General features: G+C 35.1%; 1 protein-coding gene across 2 annotated transcripts in view; it reads left to right on the forward strand.

Annotated features, from left to right (window-relative positions):
• TMEM135 (transmembrane protein 135) overlaps positions 1–27,201 on the forward strand; it is a 240,567-nt gene that overhangs the window by 85,280 nt on the left and 128,086 nt on the right. For both annotated transcript variants that reach the window (XM_081241468.1, XM_081241469.1), the window contains exon 5: positions 14,933–14,998. In XM_081241468.1, the coding sequence (XP_081097594.1) occupies positions 14,933–14,998 (66 nt within the window). The remainder of the gene's footprint in view (positions 1–14,932; positions 14,999–27,201) is intronic.

Here is a 27,201-nt window from a genome sequence, read left to right on the forward strand (position 1 = left end):
GCTGCACACGGGCTTTCTCTAGTTGCAGTGAGCAGGGGCTACTCTTTGTTGTGGTGAGCGGGCTTCTCATTGCGGTGGCTTCTCTTGTTATGGAGCATGGGCTCTAGGTGCGTGGGCTTCAGTAGTTGTGGCGTGGGCTCAGTAGTTGTGGCTCGCGGGCTCTAGAGCACAGGCTCAGTGGTTGTGGCGCACGGGCTTAGTTTCGCCGCGGCATGTGGTATCTTCCCAGACCAGGGCTCGAACCCATGTCCCCTGCATTGTCAGGCGGATTCTTAACCACTGTGCCACCAGGGAAGCCCCTGATTGTACTCTTAATGTAGTTAGAAATAAGTGTAATTTGGTAGAACATACTGGAAAGTTATAACAGTAAATAAACCCAAACAAAAGTTTATGCCAATTTAGGATACTGGTCTTCAGTAGATGAAATTTCCAGTCAATTAAAGACAGCCGTAATTTGGGGGCCAGATATCAGTAAAATGGCAAAAGTAGGCAAAATTTTTGTTTGGTACTCTCCCACCTTCTTTTTCAGCGTCTCCGTTCCTATTTCTTTTTTTCTTCAGGTGCCTGTCCTTGTCAGCTAATTTTTCATAAGTTTCCTGTGTCCAGAGATATTTGCAGCTCAATGCAAATATTTGTTAATTAATGAAAAACCCTGAATATCCAACAAAATTCAATAATGCAAATGTGGTTTCACACACTGTGAGAGGAAATGAAGATCTGTTTTGGAGGTGAAAGGGACTTTCAACATCTCTTAAATCTAAATAGGCAGATAAATAAGTTCTCCGACTATCTGATCATGCTGGTTCTAGAGTCTTACTTTGGCTTTATTGTGTTTAGTCCCAGTTACTCTCTGAGTCGGTTACATAGTTAAGAGAGAAATTGCTGGAGATATAGTTGTAGAGTATAGTAAAACTCCTGTCTTCTAACCTTTTATAATTCCCTGTTAAGAACATTAGAGCTGGAAACAAAACTATAGCCCCTATACACTTTGACAGCACCTTTATTCCATAGTCTTAATTGTGCATGTGTGTGTGTGTATATGTGTGTACACATATTTCCTTCAAACCTTCTACTCCTCTGATGCTAGATCTTTGCTCCAGCTGTTTCAACTTAATACGTACTTTTTTTTTTTGTAGGTTTCTATTACTTGTAATAAGAGAATCTTTAGCAGAGCAAATGTCTAAGATTTTGCTACTAGGAGAAGGCTAAGGAAATGCTTTTGATTACTGAGTTCCTACCACATGTATGGTATCATTATATAGGTAGTCAGTACATGAAGAAATGAATAATTTTATTCCAATGTTTCGTTAGATTCTTACAGGATACTTGATGAACTTTCTTTTGTTAACCTTGAGAAAAATATTGCTAGAAATAATAACTGTTATCTGTTGCTGGTAGGAGTGCGAATTAGTACAGTCAGTTTAGAAAACAATTTGGTACTTTTTAATAAATTTGAATATACACACATCCTACACCTCATCAATCCGTTCTTTAAGTATGTACTAGAGAAATTTTTTTTCTCATGTGTAAAGGAGAAACCAACAAGAATAATTTGAGCAGCATGTTCATAATTATAAAAACTCAATTCAACTCAAGGATCCACTGGCAGTTAAATAGATGAGCAAATTGTATAGTATTCATATACTGGAATACTGTGTGGCATGGGAGCTTCAGGTTGGTTGTAAGAAACTTCAGTGAATTATTTCTTCCAAATGCCCATGCATTTTCCTTTTTGGAAATTAAGTAGGTTTAGGTTTATTTTTCTTAGAGTTCTGGCTTAACACTGAGTAGGTGGGGTTTTCGTATCTTCTCACTTTCTGATTTTATGATTTGTAACCTCTACTTTCCTTTTAAAAAACTTATTAGTGGTATAGCTATAGATGAAAGGAACAGCAAGGTTTGTATTATCAGCACAGTTTATTTTTGTTATACATGTTCCTTATTCTTTCTGTCACAAATAATATAAAACTGTTTACATTTTTTCTTTGATAAAAGTAAGCCCCAAATTTATAAAATATAAATATTTAGGGAATTATTTTATAATTTTCCAGACATCTAGAACTCAGAATATTTAAGGATTGATAAATAAATCCAGAGTTTCACTCCGAGATAAAGATTTCATTTTAACAAATTCTGAGGCAAGTTCTTCACTATGCTTATAGATTTATTTGGATGCAATTAGCTGGATACCCAACTGCAAGTGACTTAAAGTATAAGTACATTTATTTTTAAAATAAATTACAAGGAGTCTCGAGAGTAGCAGTTCCAGGATTCAGTGATGTCATCAAGAACTCAGGCTATTTAAATCCTACTACTCTACGATTTTTGGTTCATTGACCTTTTGCTTTTATGTTTGTCAATAAATTTCATGATAATGATGGTAGTGATGGTGGTAAAGGACATACAGTTTCTATTTCTAATTTTTTCTGGGAAGACTTAGATGAACAGATTGGATGTTAGGACATAACTCTTTAATGTTCTACTGATATTTTGGAAATCATCTGACTGAAATCCTGACATCATGGAAAGGGAATGGGCTTCCATATTTGCAATTCCTCCTTCTGTTTTTGCCCCTTCTTTCCTTACTGTCCTTTTCATGGCCTGTAGAGATTGGACTGCATATCTGGCTATTATAGTCGTTGTTAATGACTCTTAATACTCTAGTATGGAATGAGTAACTGTTAGATGTTTTAAATGAGTTTAAATTCACATTGTCATCTAGCTTCACTCATATTTTGGTTTTTTATTAAATTAATTTGGTTGTAAAAAAGGTGCTATTTCTAATTTAGTTTTGTTAAAGAGTTTTTTCTTTTATTTTTTACCTTGATATATGACCTTTCATTTTCTTTTTAGTTTGTACCTATATACTTTTTAAAACTAGACTTAATTTTCAGAGCAGTTTTAGGTTTATAGAAAAATTGAAAAGAGAGTACAGATAGTTCCCACATTCTCCCCTTCCCTTTTCCCCTATTATTAACATCTCATTAGTGTGGCACATTTGTTACAGTTGAGGAGCCTATATTGATACATTATTTTTAACTAGAACCCATAGTTTACCCTAGGGTACACTCTTTCTGTTGTACAGTTCTATGGGTTTTGACAAATGCATAATGTCATATATCCATGATTACAGTATCATGTAGAATAGTTTCACTGCCCTGAAAATCCCCTGTGAATTACCTATTCATTAGTCCCTTGCAACCACTGATCTTTTCACTGTCTTTATAGTTTTGCCTTTTCTAAAATGGAAAAGTTGTTTATTGGGTTTTTAGCTATTATTAGAATGTCATGTGGAGAAATAAAGAAAATTTTACTTCTTCCTTTGTAATCTGGATCCCTTTTATTTCTTTTCCTTGTGTTATTGCACTGGCTAGGACTTCCACTATAATATTGAATAGAAATCAAGCTGACATCTTGCTTTATTCCTGATCCTAGGGGGAATGTATTCAATCTTTTCACCCTTAAATATGTTAGCTATAGATTTTTTGTAGATGCCCTTTTTCATTTGAGCTCGTCCCTTTCTATTCCTAGTTTTTATTATCAGGAATAGATGTTTTTATCAGATGTTTTTCCCATATCTCTAGAGATGATCGTGCAGTTTTCTTTTTTAGTTTAGTATGGTGAATTACATTGCTTGATTTTTTTAAAAAAAATTAACTAACTTACTTTTTGGCTGCGTTGGGTCTTTGTTGCTGCACTCAGGTTTTCTCTAGTTGCAGCAAGCAGGGGCTACTCTTCGTTGTGGTGTGCAGGCTTCTCATTGTGGTGGCTTCTCTTGTTATGGAGCATGGGCTCTAGGTGCGTGAGCTTCAGTAGTTGTGGTGTGCGGGCTCAGTAGTTGTGGCTCGCGGGCTGTAGAGCACAGGCTCAGTAGTTGTGGCGCACGGGCTTAGTTGCTCCGTGGCATGTGGGATCTTCCCAGACCAGGGATCGAACCCATGTCACCTGCATTGGCAGGCAGATGCATAACCACTACGCCACCAGGGAAGTCCCAGTTGTATCAGTTTTTGACTCATATGCTTTGAATATCTGCTTTTTGATCCATAAACATTTAAGTTTATTATGTCCTCTTGGTGAATTAACCTCTTTATTATTATGAAATTGCCTTCTTTATTTCTGATATCATATGCCTGTATCTAAAAAAAAATCACTGGCAAGAGGAATGGGATTGACATTACTGATTTAGTTAATAGCCTTGTAAAAGAAGGTAGATTACCTAAACAAAATCAGCATCTTGTTAGAATAGAGGAGGGAACTGAAGGAAGGGGGAGGGATGTTGTATAATCATCTAATGATTATTACATATGCTAATCTTGCCTACTTAAAAATATTTTATATGCTAATGAAATGAAAAAATCAAATTTAGATATAATTCTTTATTCCCCAGTCTCAAATTTTAAGTTAAACACTCTCAATTATTATATTTAATATTATCACCATTTAATGATTGAGAAAACTCTGAGTGACTCAACTCTTATTTTGTTTTGAAACAGAATTGAAATCTACCTCTAAATCTCAGCATTTGTGGGTTTATTTTTGTTTGTTGTTATCCTTTCTTAGTTTGTTTTGACTCTAAGTCTAAGAAGATAACATTGTGGGGGGAAAATATCCATGCTTTTCTTAAGTTTTATTATGTTCAAAGAGGAAAAGCAAAACATAACATAGTACATTATTTCATCATGTCACATTGCATAGAACATGACAGAACATGTATTTACAAAAGTACACTCTTCTTTAGAGCCGGATGACTGCTATCAATTTGGAAACAAACCATCTGCTTATTGTTTAAATTTCTGGATAACTTAAACCAACCCATATCTATAAACAGAAGTAACATTCTTTGTAACCTTAAAACCATTGCTAACGTCCACTGTCTCCATATGTAATGCATATTTCCTGTGTAGTGAATGAAAACAGATTATGACATTTGTGTTGTCTAAAAAGATCAAGTTGATTTCATTAACAAGAAAGGTTAATGAGTTATACATTCAGCATCTGAAATTGTTATAATATAGTTTGGGACATATTTGTTCACACCTTGGTAAAGCACATATCCCCAAACTATCAATAAATAAGTGCTTACTTGACACAGTCCAAATAACTACTTATTCATTAATTCTTGCATTCATTCAACAGTTAAGTGTTTCTGAGGTGTTAGGTGCTAGGGGTATAATGATGAGTGAAATACAGCCTATAGTCCAGTGAGGATTTTAGATGAATAGGTAATTACTCGAATAAGTATTATACTCTAATAAGTGTTATAAGTAAAATGCTATAATAAATATTACTTATAACAAGTATTATAGGTTGTTGAGAGAAAAGATTCATGGATGACTCAAGTTTCTGCTTGGGCAAATAGTGGATGGAAAACACAGGTACAAGAACATTCATCTGCAAGTGAAGGTGAGATTGGTGATTTTTGTTTGTCAGTTGCTCAGTTTTATATATAGTACTTATTTTATGTAATTATCAAGTTAAGTGCATAATAAGGCAGTGGTTCCTAAATGGTGATAATGTAGAATTTTGTATGGAATGTGGAGTTTTCATAACAATTTACTCTTCTTGGATCCCTAAGTCTTCCTCTGAGTGTGACATACAGACTGTATCTTTCCTAGATTATTCATCTTTTGCATTTATTCTTGGCTTTAGTGTTATTGCTAATTTTCTTCTGCTTTGGTCAACCTCTACCTGTGCCCCCAGTTTATATGAATTTAAGATGAAATCTGTATCTAAAGTATGTATGTATTCTTCCTATAAAATTTGTCATTAGAGTAGTACCCAGGTTTTTCCTAATGGCTGGTGATGATTAAGTTACCAATTAGTTGGAAACTGCTCTGGGGAGAGGGACAGGTGTGCGTTTTTTTTTTTAAAACAGCTTATATTTAATGATTATCACCTGTTTTAAGTGTACAGTTTGATGAGTTTTGACAGATGTTTATAGTTGTGTGACTACGACCATAATCAAACAGAATTTCTTCCCTAAAGAAGTCTCACTTTTTCCTTTGCAGTCAGTTCCCTCCCCCCATATCTCTCGGGTCCCAAGCAGTCACTGATATGCTCTCTGTCACTGTAATTTTGGCTTTTCTACAATTCATACAGATGGACATATGTTTTCATTTCTCTTTGGTAGATACCTAGGGATAGAATTGCTGGGTCTTATGGTAAGTTTATGTTTAACTTCATAGAAAACTGACCAGCTGTTTTCCAAAGCGACTGTACCATTTTGTGTTCCCACCAGCAACGTATGAGAGTTCTAGTAGCTCCATATTCCCACTATCACTTGCTGTTGTTATTCTTTCTAGTATTTTTAGCCATTCTTGTGCATGTATAATAGTATCTAATTGTGGTTTTAATTTGCATTTCCGTAAAAGTTAATGATGTTGAACATCTTTTTGTTGACTTTTTGCCCATTCATGTATATGTATGTTGTGTGTTTATGAGAGTATATGTACATACACAATATACACACACATGTGCATGCATACATATTACAGATGAATATACTATATGTGTGTACATATCTTTTTTCTTTGGATGAAGGGTCTGTTGACATATTTTGTTCATTTTAATTTGTTTGGTTATATGTCTTATTTTTGAGTTGTAAGAATTATTTATATATTCTGAATGCAAGTGCTTTGTCAGATATATTTTTGCAGATAGTTTCTGTGAGTTTGTGGTTTGCTTTTTCATTTTCTCAGTTGAGTCAAGAGCAAAAGGCCTTTAATTTTTATTAAAGACACATTTTTATCATTGTATAGTTATCTGATGCTGTGTAGCAAACTACTCAAAGTTTAGTGGCTAAAAATAACAATAGTATTTACTTTGCATGAATCTGCAGTTTGGGAAGGGCTTGCCTGGAATAGCCTATGACTGTTCTGCTTGACATTGGCTGGTACATCTTGAAAGCTAAAGACTGGAATCATGTGAAGACTCACTCACATGAATGGCACCTTGGCTCGGAGTAGTTGAATAGCTGTGTGTTGGAATAGCTGGGGCATCTCTCTCTCTTTTTACATAGTTTTTCTAGCATGGTGAAAAACTATGTAAAAATTACCTTTTAAAGGTAGTTGGACTTCTTACTTGGTAGCTCAGGGCTCCAAAGGCACATGTCCAGACAAAGTGAGAGCACCAGGCAGATGGCATTTTGCCCATTATGATTTAGCCTTAAAAATCAGCATCATTTCTGCCTCAGTATGTTTAAGTTACAGTTGCCAAGGTAGTTTCAAAGGTCCCAGGTTCAAGGGCAGGGAATATATGACATATGGAGGAGAGTCAGTGTCACATTTTAAGAAGTACATGTGGGATAGGATATAAATTAGTGTGGCCATCTTTGGATAGTAACTGTCATAATGAATACTTCAATGTTTTATTCTTTTTTCCCCCCCTGTGTATCATATATTTGCCTAAATCAAATTATAAAGTGTTTCTTTCCATTGTTTTTTTGCATAAGTTTTATGGTTTGAGCACGAGCATTTAAGTCTGTGTTCCATTTTAAGTTAGTTTTTGTGTATGGAGTGAGGTGTAGGTTGAAGTTCATATATTTTGGTTGAGAAATTCAATTGTTAAAGCTCCATTGGTTGAAAAGACTAGTCTTTTCCCATGTACCTTGATACTTCTGTAGAAAATCAATTGAACATACAGTGTGGATCTGTTTCTAGGATTATTTCTCTTCAGCCTCTGGAAACTTCTTTAGCATTTTCTTAAAGCATTTCTGCTGGTGACAGATTCTTAGTCTCTTTTGCATGAGAATGTCTTTATCTTGCCTTCATTCCTGAAGGATATTTTTGCTGGATATAGAATTCTGGGTTTATAGTTCAAAACCTTAAAAGATATTTTCTCCTCTTGCTTCCATGGTTTCTGATGGTTTCTGATGGCAAATCCATACTCATTTTAATAGTTGTTCCACTATATAACATATACATACATACATACATATATATATATATATATATATATATATATATATATATATGTATGTATTTTTTGGTTACTTTCAAGATCCTTTCTTTATATTTGGATTTCAGCATTTTTGTTTATGATATGTCTAGGTATGGTTTTCTTTGTGCATATCTTACTTGAGGTTCACTGAGCTTAAATCTGTAAATGTTTGTCTCACTAAATTTCAGAAGTTTTTAGCTATTCTTCATATATTTTCTCTATATCAATATATAGAGAAACATATATCAATCTGTTTTTCCTCTCTTTCTAGGTTTCTGATAATACAAATGCTAGATCTTTTGCTATTCTCCTTCAAGTCTGTGGGGTTCTGCTCAGTTTCTGTTTTCAATCTTTTTTCCTCTCTCTTCTGTAGACTGGATAATCTTTATTTATTTATCATCAAGTTCACTGATTCTTTTCTCTTTTCTCTTCATTCTGCTGTTGAGCCCCTGTCTACTGAATTTTTTATTTCTCTTACTGGATTTTTCAGTTCCAGAAGTTCCACTTTTTAAAGTTTCTGTTTCTCTGCTGATAACTTCTCTTTCCATCCATTGCAAGTGTGTTTAACCTTACCTCATGTAATTATAATAGCTCCTTTACAGGCTCTGTCTGGTAATTTCAACATCTGATTGTCTTTTCTTTGAGCTGTGGTAACGATTTTTTGTCCTTTTCAGGTTGAGTAATTTTGGATTGGTCCTTGACATTTTGATGTAAATCCTATTTTTTTTTTTCCCTTTTTTGTGGTACGCGGGCCTCTCACTGTTGTGGCCTCTCCCGTTGCAGAGCACAGGCTCCAGACGCACAGGTTCAGCTGCCATGGCTCACGGGCCCAGCCGCTCCGTGGCATGTGGGATCTTCCTGGACCGGGGCACGAACCCGTGTCCCCTGCATCGGCAGGCAGACTCTCAACCACTGCGCCACTAGGGAAGCCCGGTCCTTGACATTTTGAATGTCAGGTTGTGAGACTCTGGATCCTGTTAAACTCCTCTGGAGAGTGTTGATCTTTTAAACATTTATTATTATTTATTTATTTATCGTTATTTTTTTCTTTAGTAGTAAGCAGTCCCCTGTTAGATTCAGACTGCAAGTTCTGTCTCGTCTTCAGTGGGCAGTAGCTCCAATGTCAGTTGCCTTTCCTATGTTGCTTTGTGTCTGTCCTGACTGTGTGCCACTTATGGGCCATGCTGGGACTTGGGTGGTAGTTTTAATTGTAGTTTTGCCCTGAAAGCCTTTGCTTTGCTACTTGGGTCTGTTCCATGCGTATGCTGGTGAGGGGTGAGCTCTGTATTTGTGCTAGTTCAAACACAGATTTAGTTAAGAGATTTCCTTTTCCAGCTCTTCCTTTCAGGGATTGCCTCTTTATTCTCTGCTTCATTGGGCCTCCTCTTTCTGGTCCTCTGTCCAGAAAGACAGGATTTCTCTCAGAGTTGTAGCTGCCTGCTCTGCTATTCCAGCTGCACACACTCTTCAGGGTCTGCTGTTGGGACAAAGTGGATAGAGAAAAGAGTGAAAAAAATAATGGGCATTCTTCCTTTCTTCTTTGGACTACAGAGGTCCCCTTTTCCATATGCTTTTGCCCAGAAAAACAGAATTTATTTTCCAATTTTAACTACCTACACTGGTGCTGCTTCATCTTATAATTAGGGCCTGTCCTTGGGGCAGAGTCAAGAGAAAAAAAAAGACAGAACCTCTCCCCCGAACCAGGGATTAATTCCCTACACATTCTCTGGTTCACTTGGGGCCCTCTTCCCTGTTTTCTGACTAGAAAGAGTTTCTCTCAGAGGTTTTGCTCCCTGTGCTGTAGCTGCTGCAGTGCATGGGCCCTGAAGTTATGAATTGTAATTAATGAGCTGGAACGGGTGGCCTGTAGGCAGCTGCCTGGAGGAAAGAGAGTGAGAATGGTTTGTGGACCTCACAAAGGTCTTGGTTGCTATGCTAATGCATTTGTGTATTTTGAAAGTATATGACTAGATTTGTAACATGCAGTGCTTCTTTAGTGAGAAGCAGATAGCTAATGCCCAGTTTTTCTATTTTTTACTTTGTATTTTTATCATCATAGAGAGGGAAGCAGCTGGTGCTGAAAAACCTCAGTATTTAAATCTCTTTTCTTCTATGGCCAGGATAAACAGCTGGGGAATGACTATTGCATATGATTTCTGAAGACTTTTGCTAAATTAATCTTCTTGAAATAATGTAAATTTTCTTTTTTTCTGGTTGTCTTGTCAAGAATTTTAGCATAAATAAATAGCCATATGGCATAATGTGCTATTTGTGGTTGACTGTTTTATATAGTACCTTTTTCATTGCCATCTGATGTAATTTTTAATTGCAATCTGATGACCACTTTTTAAGGTAGAATTGGAATTCTGCATTTCCTTTGAGATACTAATAGTAATAAAATTATCATTTATTGAGCACTTACACTTTTCCTTGAGTTCCATACCATTGTTATCCTTATTCTGTTAATGAGCTCAAAGAAGTAAGTTGCTTGTTTGGATCACACATCTTACAAATGGCAAAGCTAGAATTTGAACTAAACAGTCTGTCTCTAAAACCTGCATTCTTAATCTTTATGCTGTATTGTTATATTTTTTGCAAGGCACTGGGAATACATAAAAATTAGTATTCCTGAAACATCTTTTCATCTCAGGAAGTCCTAAACTAGACCTTGGATTCAGTATTTTACATTTATCTAGCTCTTTACAGAGCTTTTCACATACGTTAACACCTGCATTGACCACCACAGGAAAACAGGTTGATATTAGCTGTCACCTTTTTACAGAGGAGGTCAGAGCTTAGAGAGTTTAAATGACCTGCCTAAGCTTGCCCAGAGAGTAAATAGTGGAAATAAGATAACTAGAATTCTAGTTGCTTGACTAATAGGAAATAAACATATGCTAAATACAACTTTTGTATTTATATCTGTAAACTGCATGTTAAATTAACACAGTGAAGTCTTTTTTTAATATGATGCTTTAAAGTTTTTATAATCATACTGCTTTTCAAGGTAAAGTCTATTAAATATATATTTCTTGTTAATTTTACTTATTTTGTGTTGATTTAATGCATTAAAAAGCATTAAACTGTAATAACATGAGTCTCTGTTGACTTTCGATTATCTTCACGTTGGGAGGTACTCAGTGTAGTATTGCTTGTATTATAACATTTTATTTTGTTCCAAAATTCTGTTTTAAATCTGTTTTATCTTTTAGTGCACAAAAATTGTTACTTTTCTTTTTATTGTTACCAAAAAGTATATGTGCATGATGGAACATTAGAAAATGAAGAAATCCACTCAGAGATTAGTTCTGTTACCAATTCATTGTATATCCTTCTGGCTCTTTTTTGATTTGCACACACAAACACAAGGATCCAGTCAGAACTTTGCATTTCTTACACCTAGATTTCATGTCTCCTAAGTCACTTTTATCTAACACTCTACTTAAAAGCAGTCTCTCTTGATAACCTGTTTTTAACTGAGGACCTACATATGGTTTTTTCCCTGCCAGTGACAGATGTTTAATGAATGCTTTTAGTATTAATCATTTTAGTTGTTATCAAAACTCAAGGAGAGGGAAATTTCAATGAAGAATTTGCTGGTGGTAAATTTACAAATGCTGAGAATTAGCCCTGTATCTCATTGTTTTGGATACTTGTTAGTCGTTGTTTGGGTAACAAGTAAATTAAAAGCAATCTCTTTAGTAGAGGTCAAAAGAATGTTGTTCACTCCAGTGCTTTCCTATAGAATCAAAGGAAGCTGAGCTGAGCTGACAGAGTGCTGTTAGAATGAGACGTCCTTAAACATGTTGCTGGGAAGAGCTCATGAAATAAATCAATTTAGTTGGAAACAAAAGATTGAATTTGGTATTCTCTTCCTACTGGAGAAAGTGCAGAAGAAGAATTAGATCTTCAAACTGCCTCAGGTTTTTGAGACACAAAAGAGTAAGTAGTTTGATGTGGTTTAGAGGAGAAGTTGTGTATTTCATCCCAAGTGCTTGTTGCCTCTGCCATTCCCCTTTTGGTCCTCAAATATATACAGTAACTAACCTGACCTAGCTGAGGACTCTTAATCACGTTACTAGATTAAATAAGGTTTAAAAAGAAACAGGAAGATGGAAGATGTAATTTAATGTACCTATCATTAAGAATAGAAAAAAATGCGGTTTATCAGTGGTGAGAACTTCTTTTCCTTTAATAAAGATTTCTGTAAATAATTCTTTCAACATCTAGTTGTATATGCTTTAGTAAAATTCTGTCATAGCAAAGTCATTCATTTACTGCTTGTTTTTGTTTGCATGTATGAATAACCTTTCTTCCTCCCCATTACTGGCCTATTTTAACTCTCTGTGAATTATGCATTGGAATCATATTCATGTTGTGCTGCAATCACAAAGTCAGCAGTGTTTGTCCTAAAAGTTTTTTAGTTTTCTAACAGCATTGTAGATATCAAACACCAACCCCATGCCCCTCCTTCTTCTAATCCTGTTTCCTAATTCAGAGAGGGAAAGGGAGAGGGAAGGAAAGCATTTACCTATATCTGGACCATCTCCCATGTAACGTAGCTAACAGATTGCTCTGTGCTCTTAACCGTCTTCTGCAGGAATGCCCTTCAGTCAGGATCCATTATCCTTATTGTGTCTGTAACTTCTTCCATCTTACTGACTACTTCTACTAAGCCATTAAAAACTTGTCTAAGTCTTTTATCCTCAAAATATCCTGTTGTCAATTTTCTCTCAACTCTGCTCTTTCTGGCAACAGCTCAGTCTCATTCCTCACTTTTATTGTGAAACTTTTTGCAAGAGTTGACTCTTAACACACTGACTTTATACCCTCTTATTCAGTCCTCAACTATGTTCTTACATACACCACTCTATTAAAATTGTAAAGTATTTGACCTCTTTGCAAAACTGGATACTAGGGATTCCTTTAAAAGTTAAAAAAAAAGTTTTGATCAAGGATTTACAAGTAGTTTAAACCGTCAAATAGTATGCTGCAAACTAGTAGAAAAAGAGTAGTATTCTTATTTACTTGTTCCACTGCCTGAGTCCCACAACCCAGAGGCAGCTACTTGTAACTTTTTCCTTACTTCTTCTGATATTTGCTTCCTTATAACTAAATTAATATGTTTACACTGCTATTTATGTTACACTGATAACACTGATTTTGTACACATACATCAGTTTCCTTACAGTTTCCTCTAGTTTCTTATCCCTCCTTCACTCTGCATTTCTTTAGATGTGCATTCACTTTTTACATTTAAATTCTCTCTTTTTTTGTTGTTCATATACTAATTCTTAAAAATTTGTTTAGTAGAGCATGCTTTGAATAATATTTTCGATTAATAAAGGTTGGAAATGCATTCCTCTTATACCAGATGGAAAAATAAAAGACATATTGAACAGAGGAACTTGCATCTTCTCTTTTATCAATCAGACTCTCATGTAATCTTTTTCTTTCAGCCTCATGTGCCATCTTACTTGTCTTTGAACATACCAAACATGATCCTACCTACTGGTCTTTGTACTTACTGCCCATTCTGACTGGAATACTCCTGTTATGGACTGAATATTTGTGTTCCCCCAAATTCATGTCAAAACCCTCTCCCCCCAGTGTTATGGTATTAGGAGGTAGGGCCTTTGGGAGGTAATTAGGATTAGACGAGGAGCCCTTATGAATGGGATTAGTTCCCTTGTGAGAGTGCAGAGAGAGCTTGCTTCTCTTTGTTCTCTGCCATGTCTGGATACAAACAAGATAGTCATGTAAAATCATCTATAGTAACCAGGAAGCAGGTCCTCATCAGATACCGAATCATGAATGGAAAACAATGTGTTTTCTTCTAAGAGTTTTATAGTTTTAACTCTTACATTTAGTCTTTGATCTCTTTTGAGTTAATTTTTGTGTATGGTATAAGGTAAGGGTTCAGCTTCATACTTTTGCAGGTATTTTCCCAGCATCATTTGTTAAGAAGACTGTCCTTTCTCCACAGAATGGTTTCGGTACCTTTATAGAATATCATTAGACCATATACAAGGGTTTATTTCAAGCTCTCTCCTATTTCATTGGCCTATATGTCTGTCTTTATGACATATCTTTATGATTACTGTAGCTTTAAAGTAAGTTTTGAAATCAGAAGGTGTGAGTCCTCCAACTTTGTTCCTCTTCTTCAAAATTATTTTGGCTATTTGGGGTCTTTTGGGTTCCATATGAATTTTAGGATGGATTTTTGTATTTCTGTAAAGAAGTCATTGGGATTTTGGTAGGAATAGCATTGACTCTATAGATCATTTTGGATAGTATTGACATCTTAACAATATTACATCTTCCACTTCATGAACACAGAATGTCTTTCCATTTATTTATATGTTTTTAGATCTCTTTCAGCAGTGTTTTATAGTTTTCAATGAACAAGCCTTTTGCTTCTTTGGTTAAATTTATTCCTGTCTTTTATTTTAATTTTTTTTTTTTGGTGCAATTATAAACAAAATTCTTAGGTTCCTTTTAGGATTGTTCATTGTTAGTGTATAGAAAGCATTAAGTCTTTTCAGGTGTTATTTAATATATGACATCACTGAATTACTTCATCTTCTGTCAGTATTTCAGTACCAGTCAAGTCATCTGAAATCAGATGGAGACTAAAAATCAGAATAAATGATAATTTCTGAATTGAATTCAAGTACTAAATTTTTATTTAATCTTTGTTAACCAAACTAAGTTTTAAACTTATTTAAGTGTGCTAATTTGAAACTATAGGCATTGAGTGATAATAGCAGATCTAAATAACTTTTGAAATATTTTAGTTTGGGCTCTTTATAGCATTAAAATGTTCTGAAAATGATATTTCTGGAGTATAATGTAGAGCTTATTGTGCCTTATTGATGCTTCTCTAGAAGTTCCTAAAAATGTAATAGTGTTGAATGTTTTGCATTTTGGGGTTGGAATGTACAGTTGAATACAGATTATAGATGATATATTTTTGCTTTTTTTACATTCACAGGCCACAGAAACACTATTTAGAATGGGTGTAGCAAGAGGAACCATCACAACGTTGAGAAATGGAGAAGTAAGATGAGAATTTTGATACAATTATTAATTCTTAATTCATAGTATACTTTTTTAACAAATTGAGAATACCTGATGTACAAAGTATTGAGTAAATCTCATCTACAAATCTATTTCAGTTAAGTCATGTTAGAACCAGATCTTGGGTTGAATATAAATTTCTGAGCCTTTTAATCTTTGGTTACCAATTGTTTTCACTCTTAAAAGAAAATGACATTTAATAATAACTTCTGCAAATATATATATATATTTATTGAACATAATCCCATACTTCTTTCTTTCTTCCTAGTTTATGTTCTACAGATGTGATACTTCTTTCCTAGCATAAAATAATCTGAAATGTTGATATTTATCACAGAAGGAAAGACGAAGGGAGGGAGAGAAATGGAATTTAGTCTGTTCTGTTCTTTCTTATAGTTGAGGCTCAATGATGATACAGTCTAAGTTTAGACTTTTCTAAATATTCCTGCCAATTCTTAAAAAAAAAATCTACTACCTGAAATAAATTTTCATTACCAGATTATTACTGGCCTAATTACCACTCTGTCTGCTTTTTCTTTATTCACTCCCTTACTAAGATATCCTTAGGTTGAGGTTGAATATAATGTCATATTGCCATGTTCCCTTTTCTATCCTACTAGCAAATATTTATGGATAAAATACAGTGCTTTTTATTCTGGAATCAAGTTCTGTGTTATTTAATGTAATATATATATAATTCAATACCCTAAACACTTGAAACTGTATTATTGTGTGATTATAAAATTTATCAGTCGATATATCTGCTTGTTAGGTGAAAATGCACAGTCATTGTGAAATTATATGTCTTTAAATGTTTAATTGTACATATATTGGCAAATTTCTTTGGTATTAATTTGTAATATATATTTTGTCTATGAAAAATACTTAATTCATCTCTTTGTATTCTCAACAAACTACGGTATGTGGTGCCATTTTGAGAGAAGAAAACATTCCCATTAATAAAGTCAGACATATTTATTTGCCTAAAATGTGTCAAAATGAATTTTAGATTTTAGTTATTACTATGAAATTTTTCATGGAGGTGGTCAGTGAACTTTTGAACTTTATCTTCTTTTATAAAAAGTTTGGGGAAATAAATGTATGCAAGACAGTTTTGCAAGTAATCTTCTGAGCATATCAACACATTGCATATGTACATATTTTACTTAATGGAGAGGAAGTAGTTAAAGCAGCTGGCTTTGGATCCATTTCTCCCTCAATTACTGGGGATTGCAACAGGTAACTAACCTGTTTAACAGGTAATGTAGGACAAAGTTTATAAGCACTCTCTTGTACATTTTTTCCTTGTGTTTTACGATCTCTGAAAATGGAATATGTCTTCTAATCAGTGGCACCTCATAGTCACCATTTACTATTTTTCACGTTTTAACACCTCTAAAATTAAGTCTATGATATTTGAGAGTGGATAAAATATGATGATATTTTGTAGATTAAAAAAAATACAGGGCTTCCCTGGTGGCACAGTGGTTGAGAGTCCGCCTGCCGATGCAGGGGACACGGGTTCGTGCCCCGGTCCAGGAGGATCCCACATGCCGTGGAGCGGCTAGGCCCGTGAGCCATGGCCGCTGAGCCTGCGCGTCCGGAGCCTGTGCTCGCAACGGGAGAGGCCACAACAGTGAGAGGCCCGCGTACCAAAAAACAAAACAAAACAAAAAAATACAGAGTGATACATAGGGAAGTATTCAGTAAATGGTAGCTAGGATAGACCACAAATTAGTTTTAGTTATTTGACTTTTAGGAAATAGAGAATTAAGACAAAACAAAACAAAGAAATTATTGAATATGTGTAAATGCAAGTGGCATAGATTTTTTGGAGATGGTAGGCTAAGTGCTATGGGAATAGATGATGTAATATGGTTCCCACCTTTAGAGGAGCTAACTCTCTGGTGGAGGAAACAGTGGCATCAATACGTGGGAGAAAAACCTGAAAGAGAGTTAAGGTTGAGCCTGGAAGTAAGTAACTAGAGTCCAGCTTACACTTGGAACGTGCTAAATTTTAGTGTCTGGCCAATAATAAAGAATTACTTTAGAAGTAGGAGATAAATGAAAAGGTTAACAATTTAATGGACTACTTAAAACAGAAGCTGAAATCACCATATTTGTAATATTAGAAAACTTGTGACATCCTAAGGGAGGAGAATGGTAAGGAGTTTACTTGTCCTAGGGTATTTGAAAAATTGTTTTAGCTCATTACTGCGAAAATATCTGTTAAGCAGGGATTAATAAGTAACCCCATGACAGTGATATTAGGTAGGAGGAATAAAGACTGGTATATCCAAATCACAAAGATAGCAGTCTTTGAGTAAATTTGTGGTCTGGATGCTTGATGATGCTGAACTTTGCTTGTCTGTTGTCTTCCCTTCTTTGTGTTCCTGCTTTAAGCCTATATTTTGTCTACCTATTGGACACTTCTGCTTGCATATATTAAGAAATGTTGAGATCAGAAAACATGGTTCCTTTCTCTGAAAGGAAGAACGTAGTTTTTGAAGGAGTTTGAAATTTATTTTATAAGTTATAATGAATCATTGGAGGATTTAAGCAAAGGAGTGATAACTGTCTTTTAAAATCTTCATCATAACTCTGCAAGGGAGAAATTATTATGTCCATTTTATAAATAAACTGAGTCTCAGAGAAGTTAAACAGTTTGCCTGTGATCAAACAGGTAGGAGATGAAAGACTTGGGATATGAACCCCAGTCTGACTCCAAAGCCCATTCATTCCACTATACAATATAATCTCCCTCAATGTAATTCACTTACTTAGACTAGAGTTTTCTAATCATTCAGTTGTCCTATAGTTGGACAGTTGAAAAATAGCAACAGCATAGTAGCTAAGACCTCTGAGATTATGTAATCAGTCATGTTTTTTAATGCATTCTGATTATCACTGATATCTTTTCATATGTGTAGAGGTATATGGCTTAAAATGCATAGAAAAAAATATTGACCCTTCACAATTCTGTTTTGTCACTGAATGCCTAACCATGTTGATGTATTCTTTGTACAGTCCTATATATAGGGTAGCTGGATTTTTTTATTTTGATTAAATTACATAAGCTAAAATGCAGGTAATTTTGGGGGGGCAGAATTTTTTAAAATTTAAATTAAATTTTTTTTATTTTTTAACTTTTTATTTTACATTGGAGTATAGTTGATTAACGATGTGTTAGTTTCAGGTGTACAGCAAAGTGATTCAGTTATACATATACATGTATCTGTTCTTTTTCAAATTCTTTTCCCATTTAGGTTGTTAATGTAATATTGGGCAGAGTTAATGTGTTTCCTTATTTGGGAAGGCTAACTTGTAAGATTATCACTATCAAAAATAGTTATTGAATGTGCTTGGCTCAAAAATTGTACTTTTAAAATATTTTCAAGAAAGGTACAATCCTGTTTTCAGCCTTCCAGGTACTTATGTATAGGGTGAAACAAGTTGTTTGTTAAAAAAGATAAAGTTGCTCTCTTAAATTTATGTATTGGAAAAATTATGTACTGTTATTTTATATAACTTGAAACCTGAGTAATCCAGAAATTAGTGTTTTTTCGTTAGAGTCTTCTTAATTCAGAGTTTTAAAAGAGAACAAAGTTAAGCAATTCTTTACCATAGGCAGGAGATTTCAAACTCTAGGTCTTAACTAAAGCCTTTACCTTCTGTGTATCAGCTGCCACTGTATATCCACTGAATCACTGAGAGTATGTAATGAAGAAGCTAAATGATTTCTTGTAGCCAGTGAGTTGATTCATCTATTATAGCTTTATTAATTTTAAAAAATTCTGTGAATTTTCTAAAGTACAAGCATATCTATCTTCATTTTTTTCAGAATGTTTAATGTTTCATATCTGTGTCTTTATGTTGGAGAGATTCATGAATAGAAGAAAAAATAATCTTTGCCTGTTTGTTCAGTCACCACAAGTATTTATTGAGCACCTTCTATGTTCCTGACATTGTTTTAGGTGCCTGTGATCTATCAGTAAACAAAACAGACCAATATCCTTGTCTTTGGGGAGCTTATATTCTAGTCCACTGATAGCTTATATTCTAATTATGGAAGAAAATAAAAATGTACAAAGCAACTAGGAAGTAATTACAATTACAAAGCTTCAAAAGAAGGTATAAGCAAGTATATGATTTAAAAGTATAAGCAATTTAGATAATGAAGGACGAAACAATAATTAGAATAGGGTAAGTTAGTTCAGAAGATTTCTTAAAAGGCACATCTTAAACTGAGCCTTGGAGAAATTTATGAGCATCATTGAAGAAGAGGTCAAAGGGCATTGCCAATTAGGAGAAACAATATAAAAAGGGACATAGTTGAGAGCTGGGAGAGATGTCTTGATGTAGAATCACAAAGGAAGGGGGAGGAGGTTGTGGTGTTGAAAGGGAGTAACATTTGTTGAGTGCCTTTTCCAGGCACTTTATAATTATTCAGCTCGTTTATACCTCAAAACAACTTTCCAGTTTAGATCCTTTTATCACCATTTTTTCCAAAGGAGATAGTATTTTTTTTTTAAATCACATTTCCCTGAGAATTTGCTATATGGATGCTATGATGCTGTTTAATCTAGTGGTATAATCAAGAATGAATACCATTTCTTCTTCCCAAGTGGAGAAGGCAGCCTTGTGTGATGTAAAGAGCACTAGTCTGCCTGCCAGTAGACCTGGTTCTCTTCCTGGCATTAATAGCTAGCTATGTGATCTTGGACAATTTACTTAGCATCTCATGATTTCAAATTCATACTTTGGAAAATGAGTTGATTAAATGATCTTTAAGGTCCTATTCAGCTTTTTAAAAAATTTTATTTATTTATTTTATTTAGTTATTTTTGGCCGTGTTGGGTCTTCGTTTCGGTGTGTGGGCTTTCTCTATTTGCAGCAAGCGGGGGCCACTCCTCATCGCAGTGTGTGGGCCTCTCACTGTCGCGGCGTCTCTTGTTGCGGAGCACAAGTTCCAGACGCGCAGGCTCAGTAGTTGTGGCTCACGGGCCTAGTTGCTCCGTGGCATGTGGGATCTTCCCAGACCAGGGGTCGAACCCGTGTCCCCTGCAGTGGCAGGCAGATTCTCAACTACTGCGCCACCAGGGAAGCCCTATTCAGCTTTAACATTTTCTGCTTCTAGGCAGCTTTGTATAGCCTTTCTTTTTTGTGGTTCTCAGCCTTGACTGTGCATGAGAATTGCCCATGGAGCTCTGTAAACTATAGGTGCGTGGGCTCCATCCCCAAAGACTTTGTCCATTAGGTCTAGCCTAGGGCTCCAGTATCTGTATTTATTAAAACATCTACTGAGTTTTAATGCTTACCCACTATTGTAAATTACTGTTTTAGAGAAGTATTTTTCAATCTTACGTCTTCTGTGAACTCAGGGAATGTGCAATTTGAGTTAGACAAAACAGATAAAGAAATAACAAAAAAATCTGAGGTGTATTTAAAGATTTTTATATATAAAGTAGAACACGGTAGCATGGTTTGTTGATGTTTTGGAAAGATGGATGTGGGATTAGACACAGTATTTACTTTTGTTTTATGTTACTGCATGGTATTAGGTATTCTGTATGTTTTATTAGAATGGAAACCTTTTTTTGCCTTTCTGGAGCATGCTTTTTAAATAAGTCATAAAGAATATTTCATTTTTGTGATTGCTGCAGTGAGGCCCTTGGTTTAAGATAAGTATAATCATAAATATCTTTGTAGATTTATGTATATATATATAAATAGTAGGGCTATATTATCCCCAAATCATGAAGTTCATAATACAATGATATAATTTTTAACAACTTTTTTCATGAATTAAGGAATACTTGAAGTCTATGAAATTTACATATATAATATTTACTCTTAGTCACAAAGTTAATTGGCTATTAAGATATTAGATATATCTCTAACACTGTTGAAATTATGTTAAAAATTACATTCAGGGCTTCCCTGGTGGCGCAGTGGTTGAGAGTCCGCCTGTCGATGCAGGGGATACGGGTTCGTGCCCCGGTCCGGGAAGATCCCACATGCCGCAGAGCGGCTGGGCCCGTGAGCCATGGCCACTGAGCCTGCGGTTCCGGAGCCTGTGCTCTGCAACTGGAGAGGCCACAACAGTGAGAGGCCCGCGTACCGCAAAAAAAAAAAAAAAAAAAAAAAATCAGTTTAATATGATACTTAAACCAAGTATTTTCTTTTTTTTTGAACGTAAACTCTTTATATAAGGAAACCTAGAAGTAAACTTTTATTTATATTTTTAAAATTGTATCTGTTTTTTTCTCAATTAAATTTTTTACACTATTTCTCTTTTAATACCACCTGAGGAAATATATGTCTTTAATAAACAAAGTATTAGTATTTCTTATAGTGAAGTCTCTGAGGCCTAGTGCCTAGTACTATGCCAGTAACTAGTGGCTTGTAAAATCTAATCAAATGAGCATCTTAAGAGCATCTTAAGGCACATGTGACACGTGGCACTGTTATCAGATCTAGAGTCCCTTCCCCACTTCCTTCCCTAAATATTAATTGAGTGCCAGGCACTATGCTAAGTGCTGGGTTTTAACTGTAAATAAGACTAATTTGGTTTAAGCTCTCAGGAGTGGCTGAGTCTATGAAACTGCCACTTAGGACCTTGCCATACAGCATTGGCTTCTTTAATTAGGAATAAAAGCATCCACTTCATACATTACTCTGTGAGAAATAAATTTATAAAGCAGCTAGCATAATAACACAAAATAAGCCTGTTAGGATTTAGCCTGTATTAAATGATAGCTATTTGTTATTTAATTAAATATGATGAAGTATTTTCTATATTGGAGTGAGTATATGGGCATCTCTGGATTGTGGTTATTTATAACAGAGTGTGAACTAACAGTTGGTAATGAAAGACAAAATATTTTGGGTCCATAGCTATGCTAATAGCAATGTTACTGGTACTTTTAAATGATCATATGAGACTCAAGATATTTGGGTCAGCATATATTACCAGTGCCCTCTGCTGTCTAGTGCCAGTAGCTCAGTAATACACAGTATGTTTAGTTAGAGACTTTAAGTGCACTACTCAAATTCTGTTGATCATGATTTTGTTTCTATACGTAGAATAAATATAGCAAGGGGAAGTGTAATGGTAGAAAAACTGACATATACAAATAGACATAAGAATTCTATTAAAAAAACAGAGTAAAGTCATTATGTAGTGAAAATTTAGATAATTCCAAGATAATTCCAAGTCTTAGCTGGGCAAAAGTCCCATTGAGAATGACTAGACACTGACCTCCCAGAAATGCAGACCAAGGCTCAGTTGATCCTGTCAAGGAAAATTGGATTATCTCTTCTGTGATAAGACCTCTGATTTATGTATTGTATTTTATCAGGAAGAAAATATTAAGATACTTTACACATGTCTATTGCCATTGAAATATACTCTTTGTTAACTTGACTAGTTTCCTCTCATATCCCCATATCACTAAGGGAAAAAAAAAAGAATTCTGACCACTTTAGAGTGTTCACAAATAATGTTTGCAAGTTTATTGTTTTGTTCTGGGAGTGATTTCCTCATTCTAAACATGTTGATAAACCATACCAATACAGTTGGACCTCAGTATCCATGGTTTCTGCATCCGCATATATGTAGGGCTGACTGTACTAGGGCCATTTTATTTAAGGAACTTGAGCATCTGTGGATTTTGGTATTCGTGGTGGTTCTGGAACCAATCCCCCAAGGATATTGACAGATGACTGTAATCTATTAGAATTTAGCCTAGAAAAGTTATTATGATGTTTTTCCTTTCAAGAAGCAAGTAGAATATAGCTTAAAAAAAACCCCAAAAAAACACAAATGGGGAAAATGGATAACATCCTGAGAAGGAGAAATGAAATAATTATGGAAAAGGATCTAGAGAAAGGTTAAGGCCTAGGGAGTATTTATAATAAGCAAGGTATATACAGAGAAGTCCCAAACCTATCTCTGATGAGGTGGGAAGAAATGAGTTTTGATTGCAGGACAGAAAGTTTGAGATAACTGGAGCCACTGGTCATGACTTCAAGGTGGCGAGACATTAAGAGACTTCAAGGAGGTTGTAGGTCTGCTATCTTGCTCATTTTTAAAAAGTTGTATTTCTTATTAGCCATCAATCTGGATGGTATAGATACTGCCAGAGGCAGAAGACTGGTCTAAGTAACATCTTCATATTTTTTTTTCAGTTTTCCAATTCCATGAAACAAAACAACATGTTATATTTTGGCAGGTGCTTAGAAAATTTAGAATCCATGCCAGTGGCATTGTAAAACATTGAGCTTCAGAATTTATATTTTATCCTTCCTGGAATATTTTGTCTTTGTTACTAAATCTACTTTAAATGGCTCATCATGTTATGTGCTGTGGCATTATTTCATATTCTTGGTGAACAGTTTATTTGGAAAATTCTGGTGTAAAGAAGGCCAAGGGCCAAAGTAAGGTTTTAAAAACATCAGATCACAGTGTTTAAGCTTGGTGGCCTTGTCTATACCAATTCAGTATGTGCCTTTCTATACTGAGATAATTATCTTTCAAAATGCCCTTACTTTCTTCATAATAATAACTCTGCTTTTGATTTAAATACAAAAATAAATGTGCCATAATTTTGTCCTTAAACAAAACAAACATTATCTGGATAATATCTGGAACTATGGAACACTTAGGTTTTATTTTTCAAAAATTGGAAGGGTTCTTAAGATAACATCAGTTTGTTTTGATCCTAATAGGAAGAGCTTTAGGCCAGGAAAGCAATTATTTCCACATGGGTAAGGCCAGTTCCAACTACCTCCCCACTGAACTGAAACTTGCCTACTTTGGTTATATAGCTAAATGTGGTTGAGAGCATTAAAAATGCAGGCCCTCTTTTAAAGATAAAGTCTTTAGACATACAGAAAATGTTTCTTTGTACAAAGCATACCACAGGAATTTTGTGTGTAGTATTGGGGTGAGTTCAGCAGCAAGTAATTTAAACATTTTGAATTTCCAAAGAAATTCAATTTTTTACACATACGTGTGTCCAAATATAAGTTTTACCATTTTGTTTGTACATCTTTTTTCCTTTCTTTGTTGACTCTTGGCTGTGTTCTCAATAGATGAGTTTGCTATGTAGAGACAAGTATTGTTTGTGGTGGTTCAGTAGGGATATGGCAGATCAGAAAAGAGAGGATTTGTGTTAAATGATGTGGTTGGTCTTTCTGGTGGTCAGCCCTGGTCCTAACACTATGAATCACTTCATTAGCATAACAGACACTCCTGTCACTCAGGAAATTCCAAGGATGTTTCAAGCTGTGTACCAGAAACTGGGAACAAAGTACAGATATATTCTTTATTATAGCATAATCTATAGATTTGCTTTTTCTGAAATTTTCATATGTATGGAATTATACAGTATATACTCTTTCATTTCTGACTTCTTTCACTTAGCATGTTTTTGAGTTTCCTCCATATCAGGTTTTTTCCCCTTTTCATGACTGAATAGTATTCTCCTGTATGGATAATATTTTGTTGATCTGTTAACCAGTTAACGAACATTTGGATAGTTTCCAGTTTGGGGCTATTATGAATAATACTTCTGTGAGCATTTGCATAGAAGTCTTTGTGTTGACATATGTTTTAATGTCTCTTGGGTTGATACCTAAGAGTGGAATTGCTAGGTCATATGAGTAACTTTTAAAGAAAAAGTGGCTGTATCATTTTACATTCCCAGTGGCAAAGGACAGGAGGCCACTTTGTCAACATCTTTGCCAACATTTGGTATTATCAGTCTTTTTGATTATAGCCATTCTAGAATTATGTTGCAGTATCTTATTGTGGTTGTAATTTACATTTCCCTGTTGACTAATGATGTTGGGTATCTTTTCATGTGCTTATTAGTCATTTGTATATCGTTGATGAAATGTCTGTTAAAATCTTTTGCCCAGTTTTATATTGTTTGTTTCTCACTGTTGAGTTGTAGGAGGTGATTTAAAAAAAAAAATCTGGATACAAATCTCTCATTAAATATATGACCTGAAAATACTTTTTCTCAGCCTGTGGCCCATCTTTCTAAGTAGTGCTCTTTGAAAAGTTCTAAATTTTGATGAAGTTCAGTTCATTCTTTTTTTTTTTTTTTGTATCATATCCAAGAAATCTTTTCTAACCTAACCCAGGGTCACAAAGATTTTCTCCTATGTTTTCTTCTAAAAGTTTTATAATCTTTGGTTTTGCATTTAGATCTGCGATCCGTTTTGAGTTGGCTTTTGCATACAGTGTGAGGCAAAGTTTCATCTACTTATTTTGCATATGGATATCCAATTGTCCCAGCAGTATTTGTTGAAAGAACTCTTCTTTGCCTGTTGAATTGCTTTGACACCTTTGTCACAAATCAATTGACTATAAATGTTAGGGTTTTATTTCTGGAAATTTTGTGGTTCTGGTTCTGCTAAGATGGAGGAAACACAGCCTATCTCTCCTACTGATTACAACTAAAAACTCTGAAAAGAATACACAAAGCAACTATCTGAGATCTCTATAAAGAGTAATCACAGGAGGTTTAGGGAAGGAGGTCAAAACTGGACATGTGACTGATAGCAGTGAGTTTCCTTTTCCCTTCCACCTACCATCCTTTATCTCCTGGCTTGGACTCTAGGGACTCCCCTATTCTTGATCCCCACAATGGATCCAGGCAGAAAAAGCTCTAAGAGAAAACCCCTCCTCCTCTGTGTATGGTCAGAGAACTGGAAAGGAGGACCCCTGCATAAAGGAGACTGTGCAGAAAATCACCATTTTCTTTTTGTTTTATATTTTGGTTTTATTTTGCTGGTGGTACAGCAGTGCAGGCCCCCACCATGAGGCTGTCCTCCAGTGGTGGTGGCAGTAGTGGCAGTGCCGCTATGCAGCCATTTATAACTGAAAGATAATCTTCCTCTTTGACCAGAGAAGCTGGAAAAAGGGACTCCTGTAGTCCAACGAGTGTGGAGAGAATATTTGTTATTTTTCACTTCCTTTTTTTCCTTGCCACTTTACCCCTGAGGCAGTTGTAATTGCAGGAAACATGCGACGGAATGGGGAACCAAAAAACCCAATGTAGACAGAAGATTGAGAAAAGGGACATGGGAAACAGACTGCGGGGAAAACCATGGAGAGGCAGGAGATAGAGAAAAAGATGACCTAAATCTGTGTATGAAGTCTGAAATTCACTCCTGAGCTAAGCACGTGTGGAACTTATTTGAGGAAGCATTAAGGCTTTGAGAACTAAACTATAGCACAGACCACTGCCCTTTGGTGGCACATATGGGGAGAGACTGAATAGCACTGAAAAGACTTGGGAAACTGAAAATGGTATTGAAACCACAGCCCACAGACGGTGGGTTGGGACTTGTGGTTGGAACATAACAGGGTTGATTGCCTACAACAATGACAAAACAGCAATAAAAACAACAACAAATCAGTTCTACACAGGACCAAGAGTCTTTAACATGATTAAGAGTATCAAAATACAAGTCTCAAGTCTCCAAAAGTATTTGACATACCAAGAACTAGGGAGATCATAACCAATTGTCAGGAAAACAGTGATCAACAGGTACCAATTCTGCAATTACTTCGATGTTGGAATTATAATAAAAAGTTCTCAGAGCAGCTATTATAACCCTGTGTAAACACTGTAAAACACTGTGTAACCCTGTGTAAAAGTGTGTAAGCACTTTTGAAATGAATGGAAAGATTGAAGTTCCCAGACAAGAAAAAGAAACTGTAAAAAGAACCAAATTGAAATTTGGGGACAGAAAATTAAAATAACTCAAATATTAACATTAAATGTTAAAATAACTAAATATTCATTAGATGATTTCAATAGCAGAGTGAACATAGAGGAAAGAAAAGCTGAAGAAAGCTCGATAGTAATTGTACAATCTGAACAATAAGGAAAGACTGAAGAAAATGAACAGAGCTTAAGGACCTGAAGGTCAATAGCAAAGGTCTAACATTTGTGTCGTAAGTGTCCTAGAGGAGAAGACAAAGAGATCTGTGAAGAAAAAATATTTCAAGAAATAATGGCTGCCGACTTCCAAATTTGGTGGGCATACATTTACACATTCATAAAGCTCAGTGAACCCCTACGAGTCTAAACATTGTATGATTCCATTTATATGACATTCTGCAAAAGCCCAAACTGTAGGGGATGGGAGAACAGATCACTGGTT

The sequence above is a fragment of the Mesoplodon bidens genome, assembly GCF_964165515.1.
Source record: "Mesoplodon bidens genome assembly, chromosome: 7".
Classification (NCBI taxonomy): Eukaryota; Metazoa; Chordata; class Mammalia; order Artiodactyla; family Ziphiidae; genus Mesoplodon; species Mesoplodon bidens.